Source organism: Copadichromis virginalis, linkage group LG11, assembly GCF_057382275.1.
Source record: "Copadichromis virginalis isolate Kocher_CV1m ecotype Utaka linkage group LG11, C_Virginalis_male_GT1.1, whole genome shotgun sequence".
Taxonomy (NCBI): domain Eukaryota; kingdom Metazoa; phylum Chordata; class Actinopteri; order Cichliformes; family Cichlidae; genus Copadichromis; species Copadichromis virginalis.
The window spans coordinates 40,062,338-40,089,213 of record NC_140628.1 but is presented as its reverse complement, the minus strand read 5'-3'; the positions used below and the strand labels follow the sequence as shown (position 1 = coordinate 40,089,213).

Genomic DNA, 26,876 nt, shown 5'->3' with positions numbered 1-26,876 from the left:
TCCATTTGTCAAAACTGCTGCCCTTGGACTTGCATATACAGTTTTGACCCCGTTACAAAACCCAGGCCCGAACCTTGCAAGGGTTGTCATAAGGAAGCCTTCTCGGCATCAAGACCACAACTGGGGCTAGATTTGCTTCTGTGCATGAGATGAAGAAGTTTAATGTTATCAGCTGAAGACCTATTCTTAATAAAACCAACCTGATCACCATTGATGATATCTGGTAATATGTGATCTAAGCGGAAGGCCAAAACCTTCGTCAAAATTTTGCAATCGACTCCTACGAGTCTTATTGCCGGTAATTTGCCGGGTCATTAAATGTACTCGGTAAGGAGCCTATTTCTAGTGCATCAAGATAAACTTTATCAAGACTGGAGCTAAAATATCGATATATTTCTTATAATACTCAATCGGGAAGCCATCCAAGTCTGGCGATTTCCCGTTTTTCATGGATGAGATCGCAGCTCTGACCTCTTCTTCAGTTATAGTCTTGTTTTCTGTTCCTCAGAAAGAGTCATTGTAGAGCTGAAAAAATGTCCTCACCTCCTCCTCATGAAGTGCACCAGCAGAGGTGTACAAATCTGATAAAATGATTTGAAAATTGAATTTATTTCTTTTGATGAGTAACCACTTGGCTGTCTTTCTTAATCAAAGATATATTATTTAAATTTTCTTGCTGCTTCGGTTGCCTCGCTAATAGTCTATCATTCTTTGTTTTAAGCCTAAATAAGGCATATTCCGCCTTTTTGTTATAAATGTCATTCAGCTGGTATTTATCATTTGAGTATTGTCTCGCTAAATCCTTCTCCAATTCGCCTATTTCTTTATGTAAAGTTTTTTCCCGTTCTAGATCACGTTTCTTTTGTCGCATATGCAATTATCTTTCCTCTTATATATGCTTCGGACGCTTCCCAAACTGTGGCTACTTTATCTGTGGAGCCCATGTTGATTTCAAAGAAAATTTTAAGCTCGTTTGTTAACTCCTCACTAACTGTTGTTCTGCAACAACATCGTGTTCAGCCTCCAGAGACCCGTCTTTGTTCTGTCTGTGTTTAAATCCATTTGCACCTCTATGATCACTAACGGCAATGGCACCAATCTCACAGTCGACAACTGAATCGACCAAAGACTTTGATATTATGGCGAAATCTAACCTTGAATACTTTTTATGACAATTGGAGTAAAATGTATATTCCCTTGAACTAGGATTAACTAACCTCCAAATGTCCACTAGGCAAAGACCCTCCATCAGTAATCGAGTAGCCTCTCTGTCCCTGGGTTTGTTCTTATTGATTATCTCCGGCCAGTATTACCTGCCCCTCACGATCACACATCTTGTTAATTCTGTGAAAAAAATCTGGCTCTTCTTTATTAGGTGCATAGAAATCACACAAAGCCACTCGGACCCCACTGATTAAAGCTTCTTTATCATTATATTTTTCAGCAACACGAAGCTTAATTTTGTATTAATAAGGATCAAAACACCATTTTGTTTACTTGAATATGAAAAACGGAAATATATTCTGATGTTATTTTATTCAGAACATACCTTTTGAATTTTCAGAGTATTATTATATAAGTATATTTATGAACCCTTGAGAGAGATATGTTTACCTGGTTACTCGGGTGGGGGGTGTCTCACAGGAAGTCTGTGTCGAGTCTGCGTGGGTTCTCGCCCACAGGTGTGAGAGTGACTGGTTGTCTCGCTGTGGTAGCTTTAATATATAATAACATTAGACCATATCAAATGTAACGATTGTGTTAATTAATATGGCGAAATAACGAGACTGTGGAATTTTGTTGTTGTGGTTGAGGGCCGTTTAAAATGATTTTATTTTGAAGGGGTTTACCGGAAGCTGTCGGCGCTGTTGACGCCAATTGGCTGCTTGCCTGCTGCGGCTCGTCGGAGCAGACGGACAAACATGGACGTCACATGTGAGAGAATGACCTGATCATGGACCGTAGAGCCCGCCGCGGGAACAACCAGCACCGACACACAGGTACCGGGGACCGGAGGGGCCGAGGAGAACGGGCCGTGTTTCACGCGCGACTCGGAGCGACCGCCGCGCTAGCTGCGGGTGGGACTAGCTTAACGGAACCGCGTTTAATGTCAACATCTACAGCTGCCCGGTGTGCGAACCGGGAGGAACGGAACCGTGCTCCAGCGGGCCTCGGTGGGCTCGCCGTGATCCCGCTGTTCGCGAAAGCGGGTCGCGTTGCGGTAAACGCGCAGAACGGGACTCAAAAACGAGCGCACCCAGGCGGCCATTCTCCGTCCGATAATGGAACCCGCGTCCAGCTGGGGCCGCTCGGCGCTCCGGCGGCGGCCAGCGTCGGTCCGCGGGCTCAGAGAAGGCCTAACCCGGAGCTATGTGGTGGTTTTCACCGTTCTTCAGTCTCGAACCTGTTTATTGAAGCGTGGAAATGACGCGTGCAGAGCCCTGTCCGATAATGGAACCCCGCTGGGATGTTGTGGAGGAGGTTTTGGATGTCCCGCAGCTGATGTCCCCCCAGCACCAGCACCTGTCTGCACACCTGTCTGTCTCCTTGTTGCACCTACGAGTCATGTTCAGCGGGGGACAAATTAAAGGAAAAGCCTGCATGAAGGAAGCTGCTGCTGCTTTCTCTTCTGCATCACTCCTCCAGCACTGAGCTCCACCATCATCCTCAAACTCCTGAAGGTAGACAGGGCCCTCTAACCTGCAACCACAAAGCCTGAGCTCAGGTGAAATCCACGGAGGCTCCTTCCTCCTCAGTCAGAGCCAAGCTCACCTTCCCGTTCTTTTTCCTTTAATTTGTCCCTGTCTGTGTTGTAGGTTTGCTTTCATGGAGAACGAAATCATCAGATTATTAAAACGGACAAATCAGAAATCAGCACGGTGAGCTCGATCATCTGGTTGCCGGTTCGAGCCCCGGCTCGGACAGTCTCGGTCGTTGCGTCCTTGGGCAACACGCTTCACCTGCCGCCTACTGGTGGTGGTCAGAGGGGCCGATGGCGCGATGTGGCAGCCTCGCCTCTGTCAGTCTGCCCCAGGGCAGCTGTGGCTGCAGCTGTAGCTGCCTCCACCAGTGTATGAATGTGAGAGTGAGTGAACAGTGGGATTGTACAGCGCTATATAAATGCAATCCATTATTATTTATTATTATTATTAAAACTGATCAATACCGATCGATCAGTTTGCTGCTGATACAAACAGCAATCAATAGATTCATGTTTTCATTGTACGGCAGGTCAGCGATTAACAAAGGAGGAAAAGTGAACACGAGCAGCAACAATCGAGGAAATAAAAAATAAATGTATTTAAAATTCAATAAAATATAAAAAAGAACTCAAAATAACTCGAACTGAAAATGAAATGTTAATAATTCTGATGTGAAACCAGCTTCATGCAAGTCACATGACTTCCTTCCTGAGGCCTGGCTTGGATGTGATTGGTCCGTGTGACTAGAACAGGTAAACGCAGCAAAGCTGTGGCGGCGAGGAAACCTGAGACGCCCGCAGGACGTGTCGCTTCTTGCAAAGAATTTGTAGCTGCAGAGCGAAGCCGCGGTCATGTGACGGATCACAAAGAACAGGAGCGTGTCAGACGCTGATAACATACCTGCTGCACACCTGAAGGCTGAAAACCGCCCAGACTGTGTGATGTCATCAGAGGCCGTGGCCTCGTAGCAGTTATTTAAATAATAATAATAATAATGGATACTTTATTGATCCCCATGGGGAAATTACTTGTTTTTCTCTGCATTTGACCCATTCACTCAGTGAAGCAGTGGGCAGCCCACTAAGCAGGCGCCCGGGGAGCAGTGTGTAGGGACGGTACCTTGCTCAGGGGTACCTCAGGGTAGCCGTTAAGTGGATTCGAACCGCCGACCCTCCGATCATGGGGCGACCACTTTTATCTACTGAGCTATCCCTGCTCCTGATTGGACGTCTGTGGTTTTTTTGCTGACACGCTCCTGTCTCGTGTTAGAAATGAGACCTGCTGCTCAGACCTTTGATACATGAAGGTGACCTTTAACCTTTACTCTGAGCTGAAACGGAGCTGGTTACACATGAGCAGGTTATTACCATTGCAACCATAAAGGGGGCGTGGTCACATTCATCACATTCATCTTCATAATCTGACCTTCGGTGTACCACCTGGATGACCTTTGACCTGACTAACTGTAAATAGTGATGGACTGAATTTGTGGGTCGACTCTGAGACCCGGTCAGGAGCTGGTTTAGTTTTAGTGGTTTGTGCATGAGGACTGGTTAGTGCTGGTTTTAGCACTGGGTGGTTTTAGGGGTGCAGAATGTGGTGGGATGGGAGCGTTACGAGCCGACTGGAGCATAAACTGGAACGCCGCGTCTGCAGACTTGGGGCTCAGCATTCTTCCTGTGATGCGTTCACTGCCTCCGCGCTGAACTGGGACGCGTGAGCGACTCTGTTTCCAGGACATTACGCAACGACTCAGCCTCCATTTGGACGGTTTCATGTCCCGAACGTTGCTGCGGGGCGTGAGCTGACAGTTATGTAACGGGACTGGTCGGGCTGACCTCTGACCTCTGTCCTCCTGTGATGGAAGTGTTTTTGAACGGTCGCCACACGTCCGCGTTTTTAAAAAGGCCTCGGAGGTTTCCTGAAGCTGAAGTCTGCAGGGACTATTTTCAGCAGTGGATTGATCCACAGTCAGTGCAAGATGACTTCCTGTGACTGAAGTGGACTCAGAAGGGGGAAGCTGAACTTTGACCTCTGACCCGTTAGCTGTGCGTGTTGTCATGGATTCAGCGGTCTGAGCGTGCTCTGCCATGTTGGCCGACGTCCAGAGTTTTTTCCTTTTCCTTTAGAATAACACGAGTGAACTTGAGATCGATTTAGTGTGGCCTTTTAGAGCAGAGTCTGAGAAATGACCTCTGACCTCGGTGGGGAGGTGGGTGTCAGCCATGTTGGAACAACAACATGCAGAAGACACAGGGTGCGTGTTGTTGAGGAAAACGCCTGATTGGTCTGATTCTTGTGTTGCTCTACAAGGCGCAGTTCCTGCCCAACGCGCACGCTGCACGCTCCCGTGGATTAGCTTGCTGCCCCATATGTGGAGTAGACGGGATCGAACCAGCGACCTACAGCATCACCAAACAGAGGTCAAAGGTCATTTTTAGTCTGTTGAACCATGCAGGAGTCGCTCAGTCAGGACGATCACACCGCACACTCGGTGTTTGCCTGCAGCTGTCGTGTTTTGAATCTGTGGTTTTATTTTGAAAGGGTAGCATATTTGTTTTGGGCTCGGAGGAAGCGCAGGTTTGCTGCTTGGTGACGGTCAGCTGTTAGTTTCGTGCTCTTCAGTTTTTATTCTAGCGGCTCACCTGTGCACAGGTGCGTCAGCTGCTCTGTTTGTCCTTCAGTTTATTGCTGAGCCTCCAAACCTTCAACACTAAAACACACACACAGACACACACAGACACACACAGACACACACAGACACACACACAGATCCTGTTTCAGGATGTCCTCTGTAATCCATTCCTGTCTCCTGCTGCTCTCTCGTGTCCTCCATGTTTATCCTCCGGTTCAGGTGCTCACCTGGACTCACCTGACAAATATGACACTAACAATAACAACATGATCTGATGACTGTTTGTAAGCAGCAGACACTGTGATGAATAGCGTTTTATTTCCTGTGCTGTCATTGGTGTTTCCTGATGTCATCACTGTTATCCGTGATGACATCATCGTCCTATATGGGACCAGGAGCTGTGGTCTGAGGTGTGACTGAAGCAGACGCCGAAGCTTCGTCCTGCTGCCTGTTTGTGTGTCTCGGTTGTTCTTCTTCGTCACGGTTGCTGCATCATCATCATGTGACTTAATTTTGGAAGCTGGCAGTGTGTCCTCGGAGCTCCGGCGCTCTGTGGACAGACTAAATTTAGCCTCGTGTATCTGGACCTCCTTCCGTGCTGTCTGTGTGAGGAATATTCTGGATGCCGGTCAGAGTTTAAGGAGCAGCCGGAGCGTCGCTGACCGTCCCCGGCCTTTGTCACGATGCTTTAAATAGCTCGGCTTGCTGGGGGATTCTAAGCTCCGAGGGCCGAGGACGGGTTGGGATACGAGAGCAGCTTCAGTCACACGGAGTGAAGGCGACTCAGAGTAACAGACAGAGTTCTGGGAAATTTCAGCTCCCTGCTGTCATCAGATCGAAGAATTCATTTAATTATGGACTGAATAACTTTGCTGCTGTGGATTCTGAGCTCAGGTGAGCACAGACGCGTCTCACCTGTAACTGGATGACATCACATGTACATGTCACAGGTGACACACGCACCTGTCCAGGCAGACTCCGCCTCCTTCCTGTGCTTGGAGCTGGACTGATGAGCACCTTCAGTGAGAGTTCACCTGTTCCCCTTTAACACACGTGAACGTGGTGAGCGACACTGCACGGTTTCGTGAGGAGGCTCGGTGACAAACTCGTCGAGTCTCCGGCGGCTGCGCGATGGCGGCTGCGCGACGGCGGCTGCGCGACGGCGGCTCTGAAGGAGCTGAGAGCTGCTGAGCTCAGGCGGCCGTAATGAAGAGTTTTAGTGTTTGTTTTAAAGAGACCACAGAAGAAGAAGGCCGGTGCAGTTGGAGTGACAGGCACTCAGTGACATCACGATGATGATGATGCCGGTCGGCTTCACTGAGGTTGTTCTTCAGAAAGCTGCACATCCCTGAAGCTCCAGAAGTGTGGAGCAGGATCAGAAGTGCGTCCTTCACTGTGTCCCCGTGAAACCACCTGATGACCCGATGACCTCACCTGTGCCTCAGCGAATCTCACGCACACATCAGAGGTTCTGGGTGGTTCTGAGGGCGGTCCCAGTAAGCTGCTCAGGCAGCGTGCTCGCTAACCTCTGATGCACGCTCTGTGGTTTTGTTCTGGTCCCTCAGCGAACTGCGCGCCGCTGAGTAATCACCTGACATTTTTCGAGGGTGCAGAAAGCATCCAAGTAAAACTTGAGTGGGCGTGGTTCAGGTGCACATCAGCCCAGCTGATCACCGACGGTCAGGGTTAAAGGTCGGGGTTTTATCCGGGTTAAATGTGTTTACGGTGTGGAGGTGAACTACTGAGCATGCTCGTACGGTTCCCTCGGTCTGCTCTCTGCGGCGTTCGGTATGACTAACGTTAGGTAACGGGCGCCGCGGCCTCGGAGCGGTGGACGGGGGGAAGTTTAATGGTCTGACAGGAAATAAAAAATAAAATGCCAGACTGGGACTGGACGCTTCCTGATTGGACACAGGGTCACATGCTCGTCCTAACAGACCAATAACAATAGTGTTCTCGTCACCGACGCTCACGCAAACACACGACTCTTCCTGGGCTCACGCCCTTTTCCTGAGATCTGATTGGTCAGCAGGTGATGGTTTCTTACCTGTCGATCTCTAATCTCGAAGGTGTGCGGCATTGGTTACCATGGTGAAGCACCTTCGTAACACCCAGAGCCTGATGGGAAAATGTGAGCGAGTGACCGCAGCCGCAGGCAGTCATGTGACAGTGACGTCACTGAGGCTGCTGATGCCAGTGAGTGACTGCAGCGTGACGCCCCGGGAGACACAGAGGCGCTGTGATTCAACAAACCCCGCCCCCAGTGGCTAGTACCAGTTACCAGTTAACACACACACACACACAACCCCGTTCAGCTATCTTAGTGAGGACCTTCATTGACATAATGGTTTCCTAGCTGCGAACCCTAACCATGAATGAACGCCTGACCCTGAACGTAAACCTAATGGTCACCCTGACACTAAAACCACATTTTGAGCCTCAAAAATGTCTTCAAACGTGTGAGGACCGGGCGCACACACACACACACACACACACAGACACACCCACTTCCTGTTTGCTGTCACCTCTACTTCGGGGGAAACAGCGCTGCTTTCACACCTTCCTGCCTCGCCGCTCGCGCTCACACTGGAAATGAAAGCTCTATTTTTCTCCCTCGCTGCACCGCTCACTTCCTGTGGCAGCCGCTCGCTCTAACGCGCTGCAGCGAGCGAGGCGTGTGACTGACAGCTCGTCAGCCTGGACGCACGGACCGATCCACGATCGCAGTAAGAGCCCGTTTGTGTTTGTTCGTGTGTTAGGCTTCGTCGCGCTCGTGGTCAGTAAAACCTCGCCGTCTTCTTAGCTCGGCACTTCGGCACGGTCCCGCCGGAGCTGCCAGATTGGTCGGTTTGGTGATCGATGCGTCGCTCAGCAGGAAGTGAAGCGTGCAGTCTGTGGAAGCTAGAGACCCGAGCAGAGCTCAGACACTCCTCTCACACACTCACGCTCACACACATGCAGTGAGGGTAACCTCTGGGTTCGAACAGAACAGCACACCTGAGCCTCACCTGGGCGGAGTCAGGCATCGACAGCTCAGGCGTTTGGCCCAAACAACACACCTGACATGTGGCTCACATCACCTGAGTCAGGTGTGACAGGTGATCAGCACAGACAGGTGGTTTGCACAGGTGCAGATGTCTGTGCGGCGCAGGACGATGCTGGGATAGGAGCAGATGGAGGCAGGTGATTGGCTGTACCTGTAGGTCAGGTGACCTCCTGCTCATGGTTCCACGTTTGTAGTACATAGTTTCATGTACTTTGGTGACCTCGTTACACACCTGTGTTACTTTCCCTCACGCCGTATCATCGCAGCGCTGACCTCTAACCAGCGTCAGGGAGCGTGAGAAAACCAGGCGCTTCTTCAGGTGTGCGAGACAAACCGCCGCTCGCAGCGGAGGAGAGGTTCCGGTTTCAGCTGCGATCGGGATTATTATTAACCGTTTCACTTCCTCTTAGGTGCTTCACTTCCTGCTGCGCTCGAACAGTTTGTTGAAACTGTTTAAAGGGTCAGAGGTCAGACTGCTGCAGAGGGAGGCCCGACACCGACAGCCCCACCGTGTTTGTGCCGTTTGGTGCGTTTTAATGACAACGGGCTAGGCGAGCCCAGAGAGGCGGAGCTCTGGTTTGATGAGAGGAGTTTGCTCCACCCTTTTGTCCAAACTGCTGGAGACGAAAAGCTCAAATGTAAAAAGCAGGACCTCAGGAGTGACTTAAACCAGCGGGTGATGTCTGTGTTCCGGAGGTCAGAGGTCAGAGTGTGTGGTTGCCCCTCACGCTTGGCAAGGGCGGGGTTTTAAAGGTTTGAGTGTTTGATGCTGGTCTGTGAGGAAATCTAACCCGTCTCTGGGATTTCCAGTGTGTGTGTCTGTGTGTCTGTGTGTGCGTGTGTGTGTGTGTGTGTGTGTGTGTGTGTGTGTGTCTGTGTGTGTGTGTGCGTGTGTCTGTGTGCGTGTGTCTGTGTGTGTGTGTGTCTGTGTGTGTGTGTGTGTGTGTGTGTGTGTGTGTCTGTGTGTGTGTGTGTGTCTGTGTGTGTCTGTGTGTGTGTGTGCGTGTGTGTGCGTGTGTGTGTCTGTGTGTGTGTGTGTGTGTGTGTGTCTGTGTGTGCGTGTGTGTGTGTGTCTGTGTCTGTGTGTGTGTGTGTGTGTGTGCGTGTCTGTGTGCGTGTGTGTGTGTGTGTGTGTGTGTGTGTGTGTGTGTCTGTGTGTGTGTGTGTGTGTGTGTGTGTGTGTCTGTGTGTGTGTGCGTTTCCACTGTTGCATATTAAAAAGGGAACTGACTGATGAAAGCAGCTGTTTCAGCTGAAATGTCTGTGATAACTCAGCAAACACAGGCTGGTGCGTTTGATTTCAAGACCAGGGCGCGCCGTCTGATGTCACATTTTATTTAACCAGGTCGGACCCCTCAGGTGTGTGCAGACAGCAGGCGACACGAGCAGATTCTACCTGTGAATCAGCTGCTGCTCGAGCTCCGCACCCGAGCCCGTGTTCACCTGGTGCAGACTGGGTTTATGAACTGGTGCAGACTGGGTTTATGAACTGGTGCAGACTGGCTCAGTGTTGGTTTGGACTTTCAGCCCATGCACGTTCCTGTGTCACGGAGCTGAGTGGGTTTGTTTCATGTTTGATGTTAAACTCGTGTTTCAGGCTCACCGCGTGGGCCGGGCCTGGTCTTGGTCTGAAGGTGTCAGGTAACGGTGTTCGGGGGTTTTCCTTTCCTACTAAACGGTTATTTTGTCACCGGGGGAAGTTGTGTCGTATCTGCACAGGATGAAGTATTTTAGTGTTTACCACAGCAGCTGACTGTGACTCACTACAGCTCAGTTTCTCCTTTTCTTATTCTGCTTTTAGATCAGCTCAGGTCCAGCTGAGGCTTTTCTGACTCTTACACAGAACCTGGTGACAAACTGGGATTGTGCTCATGGAGGCTGGTTTGGTTTTACCCTGGGTTGGGATGGGCTCATTTGGGGTCTGATTCATCTTGGACCTTGGTTTTGGACCAGTTTCAGGCCGGTTTAAACTGGTCTGGCGAGCTCCTGTAGGCGGGTCCGTCTCTGATGCTGGGATGGAAACTCCTCGGTGGGCGGTGTCGTGTGTGGATGTGCAAACTGCTGAGGGGGTGGAGGTGTGCTCGGTGACGACGGACAGCAGGTTTGTGTTAAAGAGATAACGCCGTGTTTTATCACCTCGCTGCGTGACGTCATTGATGAACAGGAAGCAGGTCGCCTGTCCGCTTCCTGTTTGCCAGCTGACCTCTGACCCTCCGATTGCTGAACTTCCTCTTCAACTGGTCCCTCTCACTTTCACCTTGCGATGACAGCGACGAGCGCGGCGCCGCCCTGCGCGACTGAATATCTCCTCCTCACAGAACAGGAAGGAAAGCAGCTGTTTGGACGTCTGCTGACATCAGCTGTAAAAGTTTAAATCGCGTCTGAGCTGAGGAAGCGGCCGTGTCATCAATAAACCATGAAGAAGAGTCGCTCTGATATTCTCAGGTGAAACGGAGACGCTGAGCGTTTATGCTGAGGTGGAGCGCGACTGAAAAACGCTCGTTTTAAACTTAAAGCTGTGATCGGAGTTTGTCCGAACGCCGTCGCTCACGCTGGAGTTTCCCGGGTTTCCCGAACGCAGCGCTCAGCTGGTCTGTAATTCATGTTTGATGTTAATATCAAATGATTGTTTACCTTCGCACGGCGGTCATGTGATCATGTGCCTTTTAAATCGATACTAACCAAACTCGGCACACGGCTGTGCCCGCTGATGGAGATGTCTTCAGGTTGCCTAGCAACCAGCTAATCACAGCAGTGTAACGTGAACATTAGGGACATCAGCAGAATCAGTAAAAAGTTTTTATTTCACGTTTTCCTGTCATTTGTTTGTTTTTTCTTTTTAGCAGATAAATTTTCTGATTATTGTTTATTTGGATTTGATGGTCCGTTCACTTCCTGTCCGTTCACTTCCTGTCCATTCACTTCCTGTCCGTTCACTTCCTGTCCGTTCACTTCCTGTCTGATCTGAATGAGCAGTGATGTGTCGAGTTTTTAAATCGGGTTCTTCGCTGTGACGTCACGTGATGGCGTGAAAACATCAGTGAGAGGCTCCACAGCCAATCAGAGGAGAGTTTACAGTTAGAGAAGACTGATTTGAAACACACACACACACACACACACACACTCTTCAGTTTAATCGCACGTCGTAGCAGAATCAGCGTCGGTGTTTACCGTCACGCTCCGTCAGGGCGGATCCACACAGCAGCCTCTCTGCTGCTCTCTGATTGGTTGATTCGGGGCTGCGAGTCATCGTCCCGACCTCCAGTGTGTGTCAGATTCAAGGTCCAGTAATAATCTAACTATTTGAAAAAGTAATCTATTACCCTGGAGCGTATCAGAGTTGGTGTAAATACCGGCGTTGGGCCACGCCTGCTGGTGATGTCACGTTTGCAGTAATGTATTTGGTGTGACTGACTGTATTTTCTGCTGCTGTTCATCTGCAAGCTGCTTTGCAGCCCGCCTGCTGTGGTGACCTGTGCTCTCTGTCCTGCAGTGGAGGATCGACAGGAGGCATGACCGAGGAGAAATGTCCCCAGCTGGTGGACTACTTTGTAGTGGCTGGCCTGGACCCCGCGGGGCCGTGGAGGCCCCTGGACGAGGATGGGAAGGCCGCCGCCTCCTCGACGACGTCCTCGTCTTCTTCCTCGACGGGCCGGGCGGCAGAGCCCGTGACGGACCTGGTGGTGATCGCCCGGGGGCTCGGGGAGGACGTTCCCGAGGGCTTCACCTGCATCGAGAAGACGCTGGGCGGACACTCGGCCGAGCTGAGCGCCGGCCTCATCAACAACCCGCACCTGTACCTGTGTTACCGCCGAGGGCGGGACAAGCCGCCCATCCTGGACCTGGGGTGAGACGCACACACGTTTGTGGTTATGAGCTGTGATGTGTTTAAATCCTCAGACTGGTGCCGGCACGATTTCCACCTGAGAGCCGACTGATTTTGTCGATTCGAAGCTGAATGAAAAAACGTTTTCTTTGTGAGAATTTAACGTTAAAAACATTCGACGTGTTTTATTTTGCGTCAGCTGTATATCAATAAGAAATCCTCGTTATTCTTTTTCATCCAGCGCTCGTTTCGTGGTGTCTGTCAGTAACAGCTGGAGCGTGCGAGGCTCTGATGCAGCTGCAGGGTCTCTGGCTCGTGCGGTGCTTATTAAAGCCGAGGTTATGTCATCCACAGGATTATGTAACGCAGTGGGCAGGCCGTCGTGCTCGCCTCGTTAGTTTACACTCAGTGTTGGGAAATAACGAGCTTAGTCCTTTCAGATTAGGTGGAGCTGCAGGTTTGGACAGACCTCCAACCTCGGAGGGAACCCAGCCTTGTCCGCCTCCTGTTAGCAGGATAGGTGACAGTGGGGAGGAAGAACTGTGTTTAAACAGGAAGGACAGTCGTCTGAGGGCCTGGTTGGGGTGAGGGAGGGAGAGGGTGAGAAAAGGTGTGAGCAGCGTTCCTCCCTGCGGCGGTTCAGGCTGTGGTTAGCGATCATCGCACTGATGGTGCAACCGATGGAGGCGCTCTGATGCACTGCCCTGTCTGCAGGGTTCTGTACGAGGGGAAGGAGCAGCTGAAGCAGGGCTGGTACGTTATTGAAACCACGCCGTACAGCCGCTCGGCGAGCCTGAGCGCGGGCAGCGCCCCCACGGCTCATCGGGTCTTCCTGACGTACCGCCGGGCTCCGGACTCGCAGGGCCTCCACACGCTGGGCGTCACCGACATCGCCCTGCTGCTGCCCAGCAAGGGCGAGGTGGCGCCGCACACCTTCTGCAGAGTCGACAAGAACCTGAACACGGGCATGGTGAGTGCGGGGAGGCGGGGGTGTTTCAGGGGTTTGAGCCCCCTGTGAGTGCTGCGTCACTGACCCTGTCGCTGTTTGTGTGTCTGCAGTGGGGCCCAGCACTGCACGTGTGCTACAAGAGAGCCGTGGCTACAGCCAACGCCCTGGTGTTCGAGGCCGGTGAGTACCCGCGTGACCCCGTGTGTTTTCAGCCTCCTGCAGGAGGCGAGAGTTAGAAACGCTGCAGAGACACGGGGAGGTTCCCCCAGTCTGTGCAGCACAGCTCCCAGCTGCTCACATGGGTGATGGTTTTCATCATATGGAGCTCCCAGTACGCTCCCAGTGGAAAACCAGAACTAAGGGTCGCAATAAATCCAACAGGAAAAGTCAGGATCTGTGCTGGAGTAATCAGAGTATCGCAGGATCTGTGCTGGAGTAATCAGAGTATCGCTGCCCGCAGATCTGATCAGCCGCTACCCGGAGGAGGACCTGGACTCGTTTCCTCTGCCCGAGTCGGTGCCGGTCTTCTGCCTGCCGATGGGCGTCACCGTGGAGAGCTGGCCTCAGAACACCAAGTACCAGCTGCCCGTCTTCTCCACCTTCGTCCTCACCTCCGCCTCCGGGGACAAGGTGGGTTAGCTGGAACCACAGATGATCAGCGGGTGGAGGTGATCCGTTGTGTTGTTTACTGTGCAGTTACAACTTTGATGCTTTAAACCATTGTTACACAGAGCAGCGAGGTCGTCTTTCAGTCCGACCTCTGAACCGTAAACTAGCTCCTAACTCGAGCATGAACCACTGTTACGTCTCCATCTTTGCTTCGTCCCTGCAGGTTTACGGCGCCGCCATCCAGTTTTACGAGTCGTTCTGCAGAGAGCTGCTGTCGGAGCGGCAGAGCATCCGCCTCGGTCTGCTGAGCGTCGTCGACCGGCGGCCCATCACCAACCGCAGCCTGCAGGTGAAGAAGAGCATCTGCGTCCTCTCTCACTGGCCCTTCTTCACCGTCTTCCAGAAGTTCCTCACCTTCGTCTACAGATACTCCATCTCCGGGCCCCACGTGCTGCCGATCGAGAAGTCCGTGAACCGTCTTCTCTCTCGGTCAGAGGCCTTCACACCGGCCTCTGACCGATAAACGCCTGCCAGCTGATTAAAAACACGTTATCACGTATGATCTGTGCACAGAAGCGATGTGTGCTGATGTCCGTTTCCTGTTTTTTTTTGTTCCCCTCCTGCAGACACATCTCCAGCTTCATGCACAACGTCCCGTTTCCTTCCCCGCAGCGTCCTCGAATCCTCGTTCAGGTAAGACCCAACGAACCGACCGTGCAAATGTTTCGCCTTCTGAAAGTTCACAGCGCTGTCATGTTGTTCCGCACTGATACAACAAACCTGACGCAGGTTTGTGTGAGCTGGAGCAGGAAGTGTTTGTCCTCCAGGTCATTGCATTTGCATTAGATTTCTTCCTGCAGAGCGCCTCGACGCTGCATGGTGGACAAATGTGTTGTTTGTGTGACTGCTTCCTGTGGCAGCTCTTCCTCCCCACAGTTGCCAAGTTTTCCCTCTGATGGACGGTGTCAATAAAACTGAGATCAAACGTGACTGACGTTGTGTAATTATCCTCACTTTGTAGATCGGATCGTGTTTTTCTGATGAAACGCGTAGATGGACGAAAACGCTGTGACTTTATTCTTTGCTCCCTCCTGACAGGACGTAGGAGGCGATCTGTTTGCAGAACAAACCGGGTAACGGCGCCCACTCAGAGCCTCTCCATGAATCACTCTCATCCTGAAATCATGATTTTTAACAAGAAACAAACCTGGGTGATGATCAGTGAGGGCTTCACGTGTGATTTTACTTGATTTGGATTAATCACGTCACAGTCGCTCGTTTATTCCTGGACTTTACCAGTGCGGCTTTGCATGAGTCACAGTTCAGAATAATCCTTCTTTGTCTGGTACTCGGTTCAAAGATCCTTTTAGTTCTTGAGAAGATGGTGTGTGTGTGTGTGTGTGTGTGTGTGTGTGTACTGATGCCAGCTGTGTGTGTTCGCAGCTCTCGCCGTACGACAACCTGCTGCTCTGCCAGCCTGTCTCCTCGCCGCTCCCGCTCAGGTGAGTGCCAGCTTTATCCAGACGAACCACAGTACCTTTACCGTCACGCCTGTGTTTGACCTTTGACCCCTGTGTGTTTACGATAGCGGCGCGAGCTTCCTGAAGCTGCTGCAGAACCTCGGCCCAGAAAACGCCTGCACGCTGCTGCTCGCCGTCCTCACTGAACACAAGCTGCTGCTGCACTCGCTCCGACCTGACGTCCTCACCTCCGTCAGCGAGGCCCTCGTCTCCGTAAGACGCGCACACGCCCTCATTCCAAATGACAAAAGTCCCAATGCTTCATCTTTATTCTCGTGGGCCAATTAAAATGAGGGCCCCCGCTGGCCCCTGAGCCACGGATTGAAAACACTGAATCCAAAGCAAATCTAGAGTTTGTTCCGGGCGGGAGGATAAATCTTTCCTTGTGATCCCGTCAGCAGGTTCATGGTTTGCAGACAGGCCTGAATCTGTCCTGGAAGTTTGTAACTCCGGTTTCTGTGTCCAGATGACGTTCCCGCTCCGCTGGCTCTGTCCCTACATCCCTCTGTGCCCGCTGCAGATGGCAGACGTGCTGCTGGCACCGATGCCCTTCATCGTGGGCGTCCACTCCAGCTACTTCGACCTGCACGACCCCCCCACCGATGTGGTGTGTGTTGACCTGGACGCCAACACCATCTTCCAGTGAGTCTGACGCCACCTGTGCACCGAGCCCAGGATAGATGGTTAAAAAGCTCCCTTTATTCGTATCTTCAGCAGTCTTCTTCCTGCATCTGCTCTGATAATCTTTGATTATCCACAGGAACCAAACAGTTTGTGTATCCGGCTGTAAACATGTTTATTTCTGCTGAATAGTTTTAACACGGGAGTCTATGGGGCTGCCTCTCTGCTGCCTCTGCTGGACGTCAGAGGAACTGCAGCATTTGATGTTTCAGCATTATCTTCATTGGAGAAAACTTTCCTCCTCCTCTTCCTCGTTTCAGGTCAGATGACAAGAAGCCACTGTCATGGCGTTCGTTACCCAGGAAACACGGCAAGATGCTGTTCAACGTCCTCACCAACCTCCACAAGACGCTGGAGAAGAGTGAGCGACTGCAACGGCTGAACACATGAACCAGTGTGTAAACAGGGTTGCGTCATTTAGTGACTCTCACTTCTTGTGGCTGCAGTTTGCACTCCCGGCCAGGAGGAGGCGACGCTGGAGTTCCTGCTGACCGACTACGACCAAATCTACAGGCGTCAGAAGCAGCTGGAGCTGGAGATCCAGGAGGCCTTCCTGCGCTTCATGAGCTGCCTGCTGCGAGGCTACAGAGCCTTCCTGCTGCCCATCACGCAGGCGCCGTCCGACACCACCACCGACTGCAGCTCCCTGTTCAACCTGCAGGGTGCGCCCTTCGTAACGTTGGCGGCTTTTGTGTGCAGAGCTGTGAATCGGGGCGTGTGATGCACACGCTGTGAGTGAAGCTCCGCCTCTTCCTCTTTGTGCCGCAGGTTTCCTGAAGTCTCGCGATCGAACGCAGCAGAAGTTTTACACCCAGCTGACCAAGACGCAGATGTTCACCCAGTTCATCGAGGAGTGCTCGTTCGTCAGCGACCGCCACGCCTGCCTCGAGTTCTTCGACGAGTGCGTGCAGAAGGTCAGAGCGGCGATGCTTTCTCGCGTTGCTCGGCTAGCGCCCAGCTAAGGTTTTGATTGGTGTTCTCTTGCTAAGCAGGTGGATGTGGAGAAGCCGGAGGAGGTGAGGCTGATCGATCTGGACGAGACGCACAGCGGCGAGCACACCGTCTTCATCATGCCTCCCGAGGAACCGCAGGAACCTGATGGGTCTGAGTGCCCCGCCCTCTACAGGTACAGCTCCGCCCTCAAGGGCCATGGAAATGGGTGGGGTGGCTTGTTTGCTGTGGAGGTGGGAGGATGGTCAGGATGTTAACCCAGGTGACCCGTTTCCTTCTGTATGTTAGCCAATGAGCTTCCATCCTTCTGCCATCACGTAGCGTCTCGATGTGAACAGACCGTTTCAACACTTTTCATTAAACACGTTTTTATTTGCTGCGTGCAAACAGACTGAATGGCGTCCTCTCGGGGAGGAGGAGCCACGTCAGCCGTACCACCTGCTCACACTTGTTTCCCTCTCACCTGTCCAGTTACGAGACCTTCCCCACCCTCAAACTAGAGCTCTTCGACCAGCCCCAGGACCAACTCCGCGTCCCAGCCAAGGGCAGCGCTCCCAGTAGCCCCGCCCCCCGCCGCACCAAACAGGTAAGACAAAGATACTGAGCAGAAATGATCTGGTCCCGTGTTGTGTTCATTCGTGTGTACAGAGCACGCTCCGACGGGAGCAGCGATGCGTTCAGGGGAGCGCCGCGCGTGGAGGTTTCCTCCCGTCCTCTGAGCTGAAGCTAGCTGTGACCCAGTTTCCCTCAGAGTGGAGGCGAGAGGAGGAGCTTTAACAGGCGTCCATTCATCATTGTAATTTAATGAACTGGTATCAATATTTCAGCACTCATTAAACATGCAGAGGCCACAGACGGCGTGACTGAGAGCGGCACAGACGGTGTTTTCTGATCTGAGCAGGAGGAGAGCATGCTGGGAGGATTTAGTCAAGTACACATCGCAGCAGTGCTGTTAAAGCTCCTCCTGCAGGAGAGCTGCAGTTTCATCAGTGGGAGTGAATCTCATTTCTACTGCTCGCTGAAAACCGTCACAGCCTGCAGTTCCTCCCATGTCCACTTGAGGCTCCACGCCTAGCCTCAGCCCGCTCTCTGCTGTCGTCGAGCTAACTCACTGGACGCTCTGCAAACACAGACGACAGGCATCCTGATTAAACTAATAGTCATAATATCAGAGCTGTGATTGGTTCCTGTGAGCGATGCTCCTGGAAGTGCTGACACTCTGTGCGCAAAGAGCTGCATAAGAGCAGCGTGCTGCTGCGACGCCGGTCAGCTGTTAGACCGCTAACATTCAATAATGCGTCCGATCCTCAGCTGGACTCTGAGTGCTGTGAGTTTAAAGTCTGAGATTATGACTCAGGTCAAACTGTCACAGGTTTGTAGGCTGGCGTCGGTGCTGGGAGCAGAGGAAGGGATCCTGATTCTGCTGGTCGGAGACCAGTGCAGGCTTCCACTCTGTAAACCCTGCAACAGACTCGGGACCGTGTTCTGATCTGGAGCTCCACAGGGTTCTGTCTCGGGACCCCGTCCTGTTTTCTTTGCACGTGCTCTCTGCAGGTCGATCACCAACATTTACAGCTGTATTTAGTAGGGCTGCAACGATACACAAAATTCACGGTTCGATATTTTTTCAATACAAAAAAATGTTCATACCTTTTTAATTTGTCATTTATTAAAATTATAAATATATATTTTAACTCAAAAGTACAGTTTTTAAATGTAATGTTGCTGAAACAACAAAGGGATAAAAAAATAAATATCTGATGGAGGAATCCCTCATCTTTGGAAAAGAGAGTTTATTACAGAGAAATGGCTCTTTCAAAATAAAAGCTCTACTATTTTAAAGTCATGATTCAGACGCTGAACACCTGCTCTGACCTCCTCCTCCTCCTCCTCCCTCCAGGAGATCAAGTTGGCTCAGAAACGGGCCCAGAAGTACTCGGCAGTGCCGGACATGTGGTCCAAGTGCCTGCTGGGTCACTGCTACGGCCTCTGGTTCATCTACCTGCCCACCTTCGTCCGTGCGGAGACCGCCAAGGTCCGCGCCCTGCACACAGCCTACGACGTCCTCAAACACATGGAGAACCGCAAGGTGGTGCTGCCGGATGAGGTGAGGCTCAGACGGGGTCAAAGGTCGCTGCTGTGACATGTTTATTTGACTTGTTGACCTGAGACGTTTAGAAAAATCCACCCGAGTTTCAGCTGTGACAAACTCGCAGATCGTTGGAGCCCCGAGTGCTGACACGGAGGACTCGAATATGATGATATGAGCACCAGGTTACGGTGTGTGTGTGTGTGTGTGTGTGTGTGTGTGTGTGTGTGTGTGTGTGTGTGCGCGCGCAGGTGTGTTACCGGATCCTGATGCAGCTGTGTGGTCAGTTTGGGCAGCCAGTCCTCGCCGTCAGAGTCCTGCTGGAGATGAAGAAGGCGGGAATCACACCGAACACCATCACCTACGGATACTACAACAAGGTCACACACGCACAGACACACAGTGACGTGGCGAGGACGGTGCGCGTCACCTGTTCAGGTGTTTTCCTGATGTTACGGCGTGAACTCTGAACGTCCTCGCTGACGCCGTTCTCTCTCCTCAGGCGGTGCTGGAGAGCAAGTGGCCGTCGACCAATCAGGGCGGGCGTCTCCGCTGGGCCAAGCTGAGGAACGTCCTGCTGGCTGTGGCCCAGTTCAGACAGCCAATCAAACGGCGGCAGAAGAGCGGCTCCGTGGGTTCGCGTGGAGGTCAGACATCTTTAAGTTTATGATTTTAATTTTCAGACGGCGGGGAGCGTTGATGGCTGACCCCACCATTACGCAGGAAGTAGCCCTGACCTTTCATTTATACGTTTGGTTACAGAAACGGCGGCGGAGTTTGACCGAAGGCCCCGCCCCCACTCCTCTCTGATTCGTCAGTCCAGTTGGAGCGGTCTGAGTGAAAGCTCGAGTCACGAGTCTCTGACTGGCCCGCTGGTGAAGAGCAACAGTCTGAGCAGCATGAAGATGGCGAGCGACAGTAAGAGGCGGCCTGCTCAGCTTCGCCGCGTCCTCCTCTTCCTCTGTGACATCATCGTCTCACTAATTCTCCTTTCTGCCCCACAGAGGTCAAACCGGGTAAGAAGTCCGTCCTCCGTGAGGCGGGGGCCAATGGCTGCGCAGACGCCGTCTCCCGTAAACCCCCGCTGGGACGGCGGGACACGTCCACGCCGCCTCCAGCGCCCTCCGGTGGAGCTCTGGTTCAGCGGAGTCAGGTCTGCCTCTCCAGCTTCTACAAAGAGTGCGTGGAGTCGGCCGACTCGGAGCTGGACTTGCCCGCTGAGGCAGACAGACGGTCAGTTTCACCTTCACCTGTCTGACATCGATTCTGGCCTCTGATTGGACGTTTCTTCACCCGTGTGTGTGTTTGATCCTCAGACCTGCCGACGTGCAGGGCTCGTCCGGCAGGAACAAAGCTGTCGATGAGAACTACAACAACGTCTCCTCCCCGAGCCGAGGAGGACTGGCGGGCAAACTGCAGCAACTCCTCACGCCGACCAAACACCGAGTGTCCGTGCGACGAGCCGCCAGCGTGGGCGACCGGCGCCCGGGAGGAGGGGGAGGAGCGGGAGGAGGAGTGATTGGACGAAGAGTGTCGGACCAGAGGCCGTCGAGGAAAGGTCAAGTGGCCGAAACTCTCCTAAAAGCAAAGGAGAAGCTGGTCAACGCCACATCAGAGGTAACGGCGGCGTCTTCGCGTTTGCTCGTGTCAGATCGTTGCTCGGAGGTGTGTGATGTGAGCCTGCAGCTGTTTGCTGCTGTTGATGGAAGTCTGTGTTGGTTCGTGAGCATCGTCTGCACACATTCCAGTATTAAAGTGTTCCTTGTTTTTGCTCCTCGCAGGTGTTAACAGACTCTCTGTCACTAATCTACTTCCTGTCTTCTCAGAGCTCGCTGTCTGTAGGAAGCGACCTCGACTTGATGGATGTGCCGAGTCCTGCGTATCCTCTACGCCGGTCCTGGGACGCCAATCAGGAGGGGGTGGGAATAGAGGTAAATGGAGCGTGTTTAGGAACGCTGCAGCAACTGGACTGGTCCCGTCGGTTAACCTGAGCCCCTCCCCCCGTGTGTCCAGGTGTTGATGTCCAGCTGCTCGCTTTGTCGTAGCTGCAACTCGCTGGTTTACGACGAGGAGATCATGGCGGGCTGGACATCGGACGACTCCAACCTGAACTCCTCCTGCCCGTTCTGCGGCTCCTCCTTTGTTCCCTTCCTGAACGCCGAGATCTGTGACCTTGGACCCGTCAGCAGGTACAGCTGGTTTAGCACGTTGCTGTGGCCTAAGGTAACCAGAGGTGTTCCTGCAGGACGGACGGCTGCTGGTGGTCAAACTCCAGAAGCATAGATCGTTTATGCCGCATTGACAGGTGTTTCCTTTCCGGAGCTGACTTTTCTTTGCCTTGTCAGTGCGGACCGCTGCAACTGGAACCTGGAGGACGAGGTGGAGAGTGCCGTGAGGCCCCCCAGTGGTCACGAGGCGTCCGTGCGACCCCAGTGTAACGGGCTGAGCGAGGACTCCAGCTCCGAGACCAGCAGCTACTCCGAGACCAGCAGGACCACCACGGTAATGCTCCGCAAAGCCGTTTCTCTCACACATCATCCTCACCGGACGTCTCACTCACAGACTCCACCCCCTCCATCAGGGTTCGTCAGTGGGCGGCGTTCCCCAGGTGACCGTGGCCTACCTGAGCCCTCTGGTTCTGAGGAAGGAGCTGGAGAGTCTGCTGGAGAACGAAGGCGAGGCGGTCCTGGCCCAGCCTCAGTTCCTGGACAACCACTCCATCATCTTCTGGAACCTGGTGTGGTACTTCCAGCGCCTCGGCCTGCCCAACAACCTGCTGCAGCTGGTCCGAGCCTCACCGCTGGTCAGCCAGTTCACACAGGTAACACAGTTAGGCGAAGTTATGGCAGCCAGGTGGGCGTGTCCAAGAGGAGAGAAAAACAAAAAGGGCAAAATGAGGTCGACTGTGGTGAATGTGGGGTCGGCTCGGTGCTGTGTGCCGGCTGGGGTTCGATGTTGAATTTGAAGCCTGCACTTTGGCATCACGTCCACCAGCAGCGTGGCTTTTTTGTCTGCATCGACAGACTGTACAGGACACCTGCTAATCAGTGACATCCCAATAAAACCTGAGCTCACGCCGCGGTGACCTCACAGCAGGTTATCGGTTAGATGACGCCTGGCTGACTCTCGTCGTTTGTGTTTCCCAGTCGGAGAACTCGGCAGTGAGAGTGAGACTCCTGTGGGACACCCTGACCCCCGACACAGACCAGTGGCCCCCCCTCTACGTCCTCTGGAGGATCCACAGTGAGATGAACACACGTTTATTGTTGAGTTGTTGACTTTTTAACATTTAAGCATTTAAGCCGCCATCCTTCTTTCCTTCCAACAGGTGGCGTCCTGATGAGAAGCTACAGCTGGCGGAGGCACAACCACCCGTTCACCCTGTCCTTCCTGGAGGAGGTGCTGCGGTGGGTGGGCATGAATGAGGTGCACAAGGCCGTCACGCTCTTCCTGGACACGCTGGCCAAACAGCCGGGAACCCCCAGGATCCAGAGGTGAGCCGGCAGGCGCAGAAGTTTGTGAAACGGAGACGGGCAGCAGCGAGACGACCTGAAAAACGTTCAGCTGAGGTTTTACTTTGATGCGGTGAGATGTGAATTTTGTGTTTTCTGTCTGGCAGGAGTCTGTACAGAGAGTTCCTCTTCCTCACGCTGGCAGCCATGGGCAAAGATCACGTCGGTAAGAACACGCCACAGGCTAGCAGCTAGCATTATTATTATTATTAGTATGTTCTGCATTCGTGTTTGTGGGCGTTTCCTGTGAAGCTGATGTCTGTGAATAAATTACAGACATGGACCAAAGGAAGAAATGTTTAGATTTTGGAGGTCAAAGGTCGAGGCTGCCCGCCCGTCCATCCACCCAATCCACTCATCCATCCACCAATACATGCATCCACCCACCCATCACTAAATTGATGGTGCGAACTCTTGGAGTCCACCATTTAATCTCCTAACATGTCATCAGGAGGTGGAGCCTGGTTTCAGATGATCGCCACACAATCAATTTAACTTTATTCATACAGCGCCAAATCACAACAACAGTCGCCTCAAGGCGCTTTATATTGTACAGTAGATCGTACAATAATATAAAAAGCAACAAGAGTACAATAACCTCAGTTTGATCTGAATGAAGAAGCAGAAAGTTAGCGGCCGTCCGGGCCTTTATGTCTTTAAGACACTCAGGGAGTAAGAGCCAAACCGTGAGGCCCTGCAGGGCTCGAAGATCGCTCAGGTCCATCCTCCTGTCGTGTCACTCTGCAGTATGACTGCTGAGCTCCTCACGGCACCATCAGCAGACGTGTTCATGCTGCGTGGAGACTGCTCCCAGCAGAACAGAGTAACTGGTCAAACAGTGTTAAATCAGGAAGCACACGACTTTGACGGCTGTTCCTTTACATGGGTGTGGTCTGTAGTTCAGTCACAGACTCGCAGATTTTAACCTTCGACATCTTTGAGGTCAGCTGTTCGATGGTAACTCCTCCTCCTCTCTCTCTTACAGCGGCGTTCGATAAGAAGTACAAGACGGCGTACTCTCGGCTCAGCGGTACTCTGGGTCGGGAGGAGCTGCGGAAGAAGCGAGCACAGCCTCCCAGCCCGAAGGCCATCGACTGCAGACGCAGCTTCCACCCGCCTCTCGAATGCTGAAACGGGTCCTGGTGACGTCCCCCGCGCTCGTTCATCCCTGCGAAGGGAAAACGGCGAGCCTTTGGATCCCCGCTGCGTTCACCTGCTCGTGTTCTTCACCTCTCTGCTGCCTCCAGGTGGAGGTCGGAGTGCCGCACTCCTTCCTGTCCTGTCCTTCTTTTGCCTCGTCGGTGTGAATCCAGACGCTCTACGGCTCCATCAACGATCCTGAAAGTAGATCCGGCAGCAGGAGACAAAAGGAACGCACTTCTCTCAGCAGCATTCTGAGCCGTGATTGGTGCAGCGTCGAAGGCGAGGGCTGGTTAGAAGCTCGGGCCGGGCTGCCTGATTTAAAGATGCACTGCATGGTCACGGGCGAGCCTCACAGTTTGTTTTTAAAGCGTGGTCGAGAAGGACTTTCAGACGTTTTTTATTAGTGTTTTTGAACGACTCGTTGTGCTGGGAGTCGTCCAGAAGATGGTCGGCCTGTCACAATGAAGCTGCAGTTTGAGTCTTTCCATGTGACCACAGAGGCCAAGGTTAGGACACAGGAAATGGCAAAAAACCCAAACCTCTCACATCCTCCAGTCACCGCTGGATTCCCTCTGCAGCTTTGTGGTGCTGGTGCACATCAGCGAAGCACGACTGAAGCAGGTGACCTGACACGAGCTTCCACGGAGGCGGAGTGAAAGTCTCGGAGAGCGAGTTAGCAAGCTAAGTACAACAGCGGTCACCTGTAAAACCCGACCGGCGACAAAGATCACCGATCATAACGAGTAGAGTAACCTCCCCCACACACGGCTGTAATCCTCTCATCCACCGCCCGCTGCCTGACCTCCACGATGAAGCTCGAACTATTTCCTGTTAGAATCCAGATGGCAGTACAGGAAGTTCCCCTCTGTTTGGACCTGGAGACTCACCTGGAGGCCCGACGCACTCATTCGGGAAGTGCTGTGTGATGTGAAATCTGTATTATAACAAAGTGTAGATATTTATGGCTCTAATAAAGCAGAGGGTGTAATAAACAGGTTGTTTCAGCGGCAGAATGCAGAGCAGAGCTTTTTGATGGAGCTCAGCGACTCAGCGTTAAGGCTGAAGAGGAAAGAGGACGATTTAATGCACGCTGTCATGTGTTGATGCTCGGAAGCTTCGCTGGTTTCAGCTCAGAGCGTCTGGTTTGGGACAAGCGAGGTCAGAGGAAATAAACGATCCAATTTACAGACAAGTTTCCCTTGAAGGCGTCGCCTTCTCCTTACGGTCCGCCCTGCGAGCACCAGCAGCTACCCTGACCGAGGAATCCGCAGGTCCAGATGATTTGAATCCTGACTCGCTCCGTCACGTCTCTGAGGGTCTTCTAGTTGTACCTGGAGCATTTAGCCTTGCATGGGGTCTTTTATTTTGAAAGGTGGCTTGTTTCTGACTTCCTGTTCTCTGCTCTGAGTAGCTTGGTGTGGTTTCTGTCAAAAATAGCACCCCTGCTTATTTTGAGCAGCAGGAGTCAGGAGTGCCGCATCACTGTGCCCACGGCATTCTGGGTAACACACCTTACCTGATCTGAGAGCTCATTGGTTGTTCAGATAAGCAGTGGGTGGAGCCTCTGCAGATCTTTTGTTAGTTTTTTTTAAATATTAAAAAACAAAACACTTCATATTTCCTTTTGAGGCCACGTTTGCTGCACGGCTGATGTTTTTGTTGGGTCGTGTGTGACTGTCCTGAACCAGATGCTCAGTTTGTGACCTGATGCCCGTTCACGTCTGGTCTGTCAGCTGACCCACAAAGCTAACAGTTTGCTCTAGGGCGTCTCAGCAGCAGCAGGAATCAAACCGGCGACTTCTCACTGATATTTCCAGCTTCATATTTTTAGTGTCATGGAGCAGCTTTGCATGATTCACAGTTCAGAATAATCCTCCTGTGTCAGGGCTCAGCCCCTCAGTCACCCTCTGCTTTGGCTACTGTCTCTTAAGCTGCCAGCTTTCCTCTGATTGGACAGCTTGCAGAAGCATGCGGGGGACAGATGGCTGAATAAATGTGAGTTTTTGGTTTACAGGGGGGGCACTGTAACGTGTTATGAGACTAAAGCACGCTCACGCTGATGATTGCGTCATCAGTGAAATAGTTCCTGCTGCAGCCGAGCGCCCCGGAGCCAGGCGTGAACTTCAAGCTGTGGTTAAACTCGTTTGAGTCTGTAACCAGCCAGCTGACCGCCTGTGGTTAGAGCCGGCTCAGGCGGGCGCATTTAAACTGATATTGTGTTTGCTGTTGTAATTTATAAATGCTCGTGATTTCAGTTGTAAATGTTTTTTAAGAAAACAAATAAAAGTGAGCAGAGTTTGCAAATACATTAAATTTATGATTATTTTGGTGTGATATTTCACAGCTGGTGCGGGCTGCTGGACTTCACCGCTGTGAAACTTCCACGTTAGCATTTTAGCGAATCTCTCTTTGAACTGGAGCTCCGACGTCCGTAACCTCACAGCATCGTCACATGACGTTATTAAAAAGTCAAAAGCTCAGAGTGCAGGTGAAGCTAGCGGATGGAGCCGCCGCCTGTCAGTCAAAGAGGCCACGCCCCAAATGCCAACTTTCAGCCTTAATCCGGTTGTTCAGTGATGACGCGACGAATCCTACTTCCGGGTCTAAAGTAGTCTGCGTTTAATATGGCTTTTGTGTTGTTAACATGTTTAATGTTTTGTATTTTCTTCTATTTGATCTCAAAAAGCTCCTAAAACAGTCAGTGATCACTGTTGACCTCCCTCGGCTTTTATTACCGCTAATCATTTATTTAAGCTCAGTTTTTAAAACCTTAGGATGTAACTACAGCCCAGCCCATGCAGCAGTATATGAATGACTAACCTCATATTGTGGATGGATTATCTCAGTTGTTCTCCTGGTTGAAGTTTGGTCCTTTTACAGCATCCTGCCATGCGATTACATTTGTTCCTGACCACCGAGAACACTCACGTTAACTTTTATCGAGTGAAAAAAAGTTAGCTTGTTTATATTATGTTAACATAGCTGTGTCGCTAGCGGTCACGTAGCACATCATTATATACCAGCTAGCCAAACTTCAGTAACCCTACAAACGTCACTGCTGTTTAGTTTTCTGTCTTCATTTATGCTGGAAGTGATAACAGAGCTGTACGTTTTAATTTGTTTCCAAAACCCCGCAGTCAGGACATGCTATATTGTATTTAGATAGAAGCTAGCGAGCTAACTCCCTGCTAACTTCTAACTCCGTTAAATGTC

The 26,876-nt window shown here is 52.0% G+C and overlaps 1 protein-coding gene across 1 annotated transcript; it reads left to right on the top strand.

Moving 5' to 3' along the window:
* The first annotated feature begins 1,856 nt into the window (after nt 1-1,856).
* Nucleotides 1,857-25,969, top strand: dennd4b (DENN/MADD domain containing 4B). The gene is made up of 29 exons (XM_085472507.1): nt 1,857-2,000; nt 11,877-12,230; nt 12,924-13,179; nt 13,269-13,338; nt 13,619-13,788; nt 13,991-14,232; nt 14,394-14,460; nt 15,211-15,269; nt 15,356-15,500; nt 15,754-15,929; nt 16,229-16,329; nt 16,415-16,630; nt 16,737-16,882; nt 16,961-17,094; nt 17,391-17,505; nt 18,820-19,026; nt 19,260-19,388; nt 19,511-19,655; nt 19,771-19,926; nt 20,013-20,241; nt 20,325-20,625; nt 20,835-20,939; nt 21,022-21,197; nt 21,354-21,510; nt 21,590-21,829; nt 22,155-22,251; nt 22,337-22,502; nt 22,628-22,686; nt 23,506-25,969. The coding sequence occupies exons 2-29, from the start codon at nt 11,896-11,898 to the stop codon at nt 23,649-23,651; spliced, it is 4,545 nt and encodes a 1,514-aa protein (XP_085328633.1). The 5' UTR covers nt 1,857-2,000; nt 11,877-11,895; the 3' UTR covers nt 23,652-25,969.
* Nucleotides 25,970-26,876: the final 907 nt, after the last annotated feature.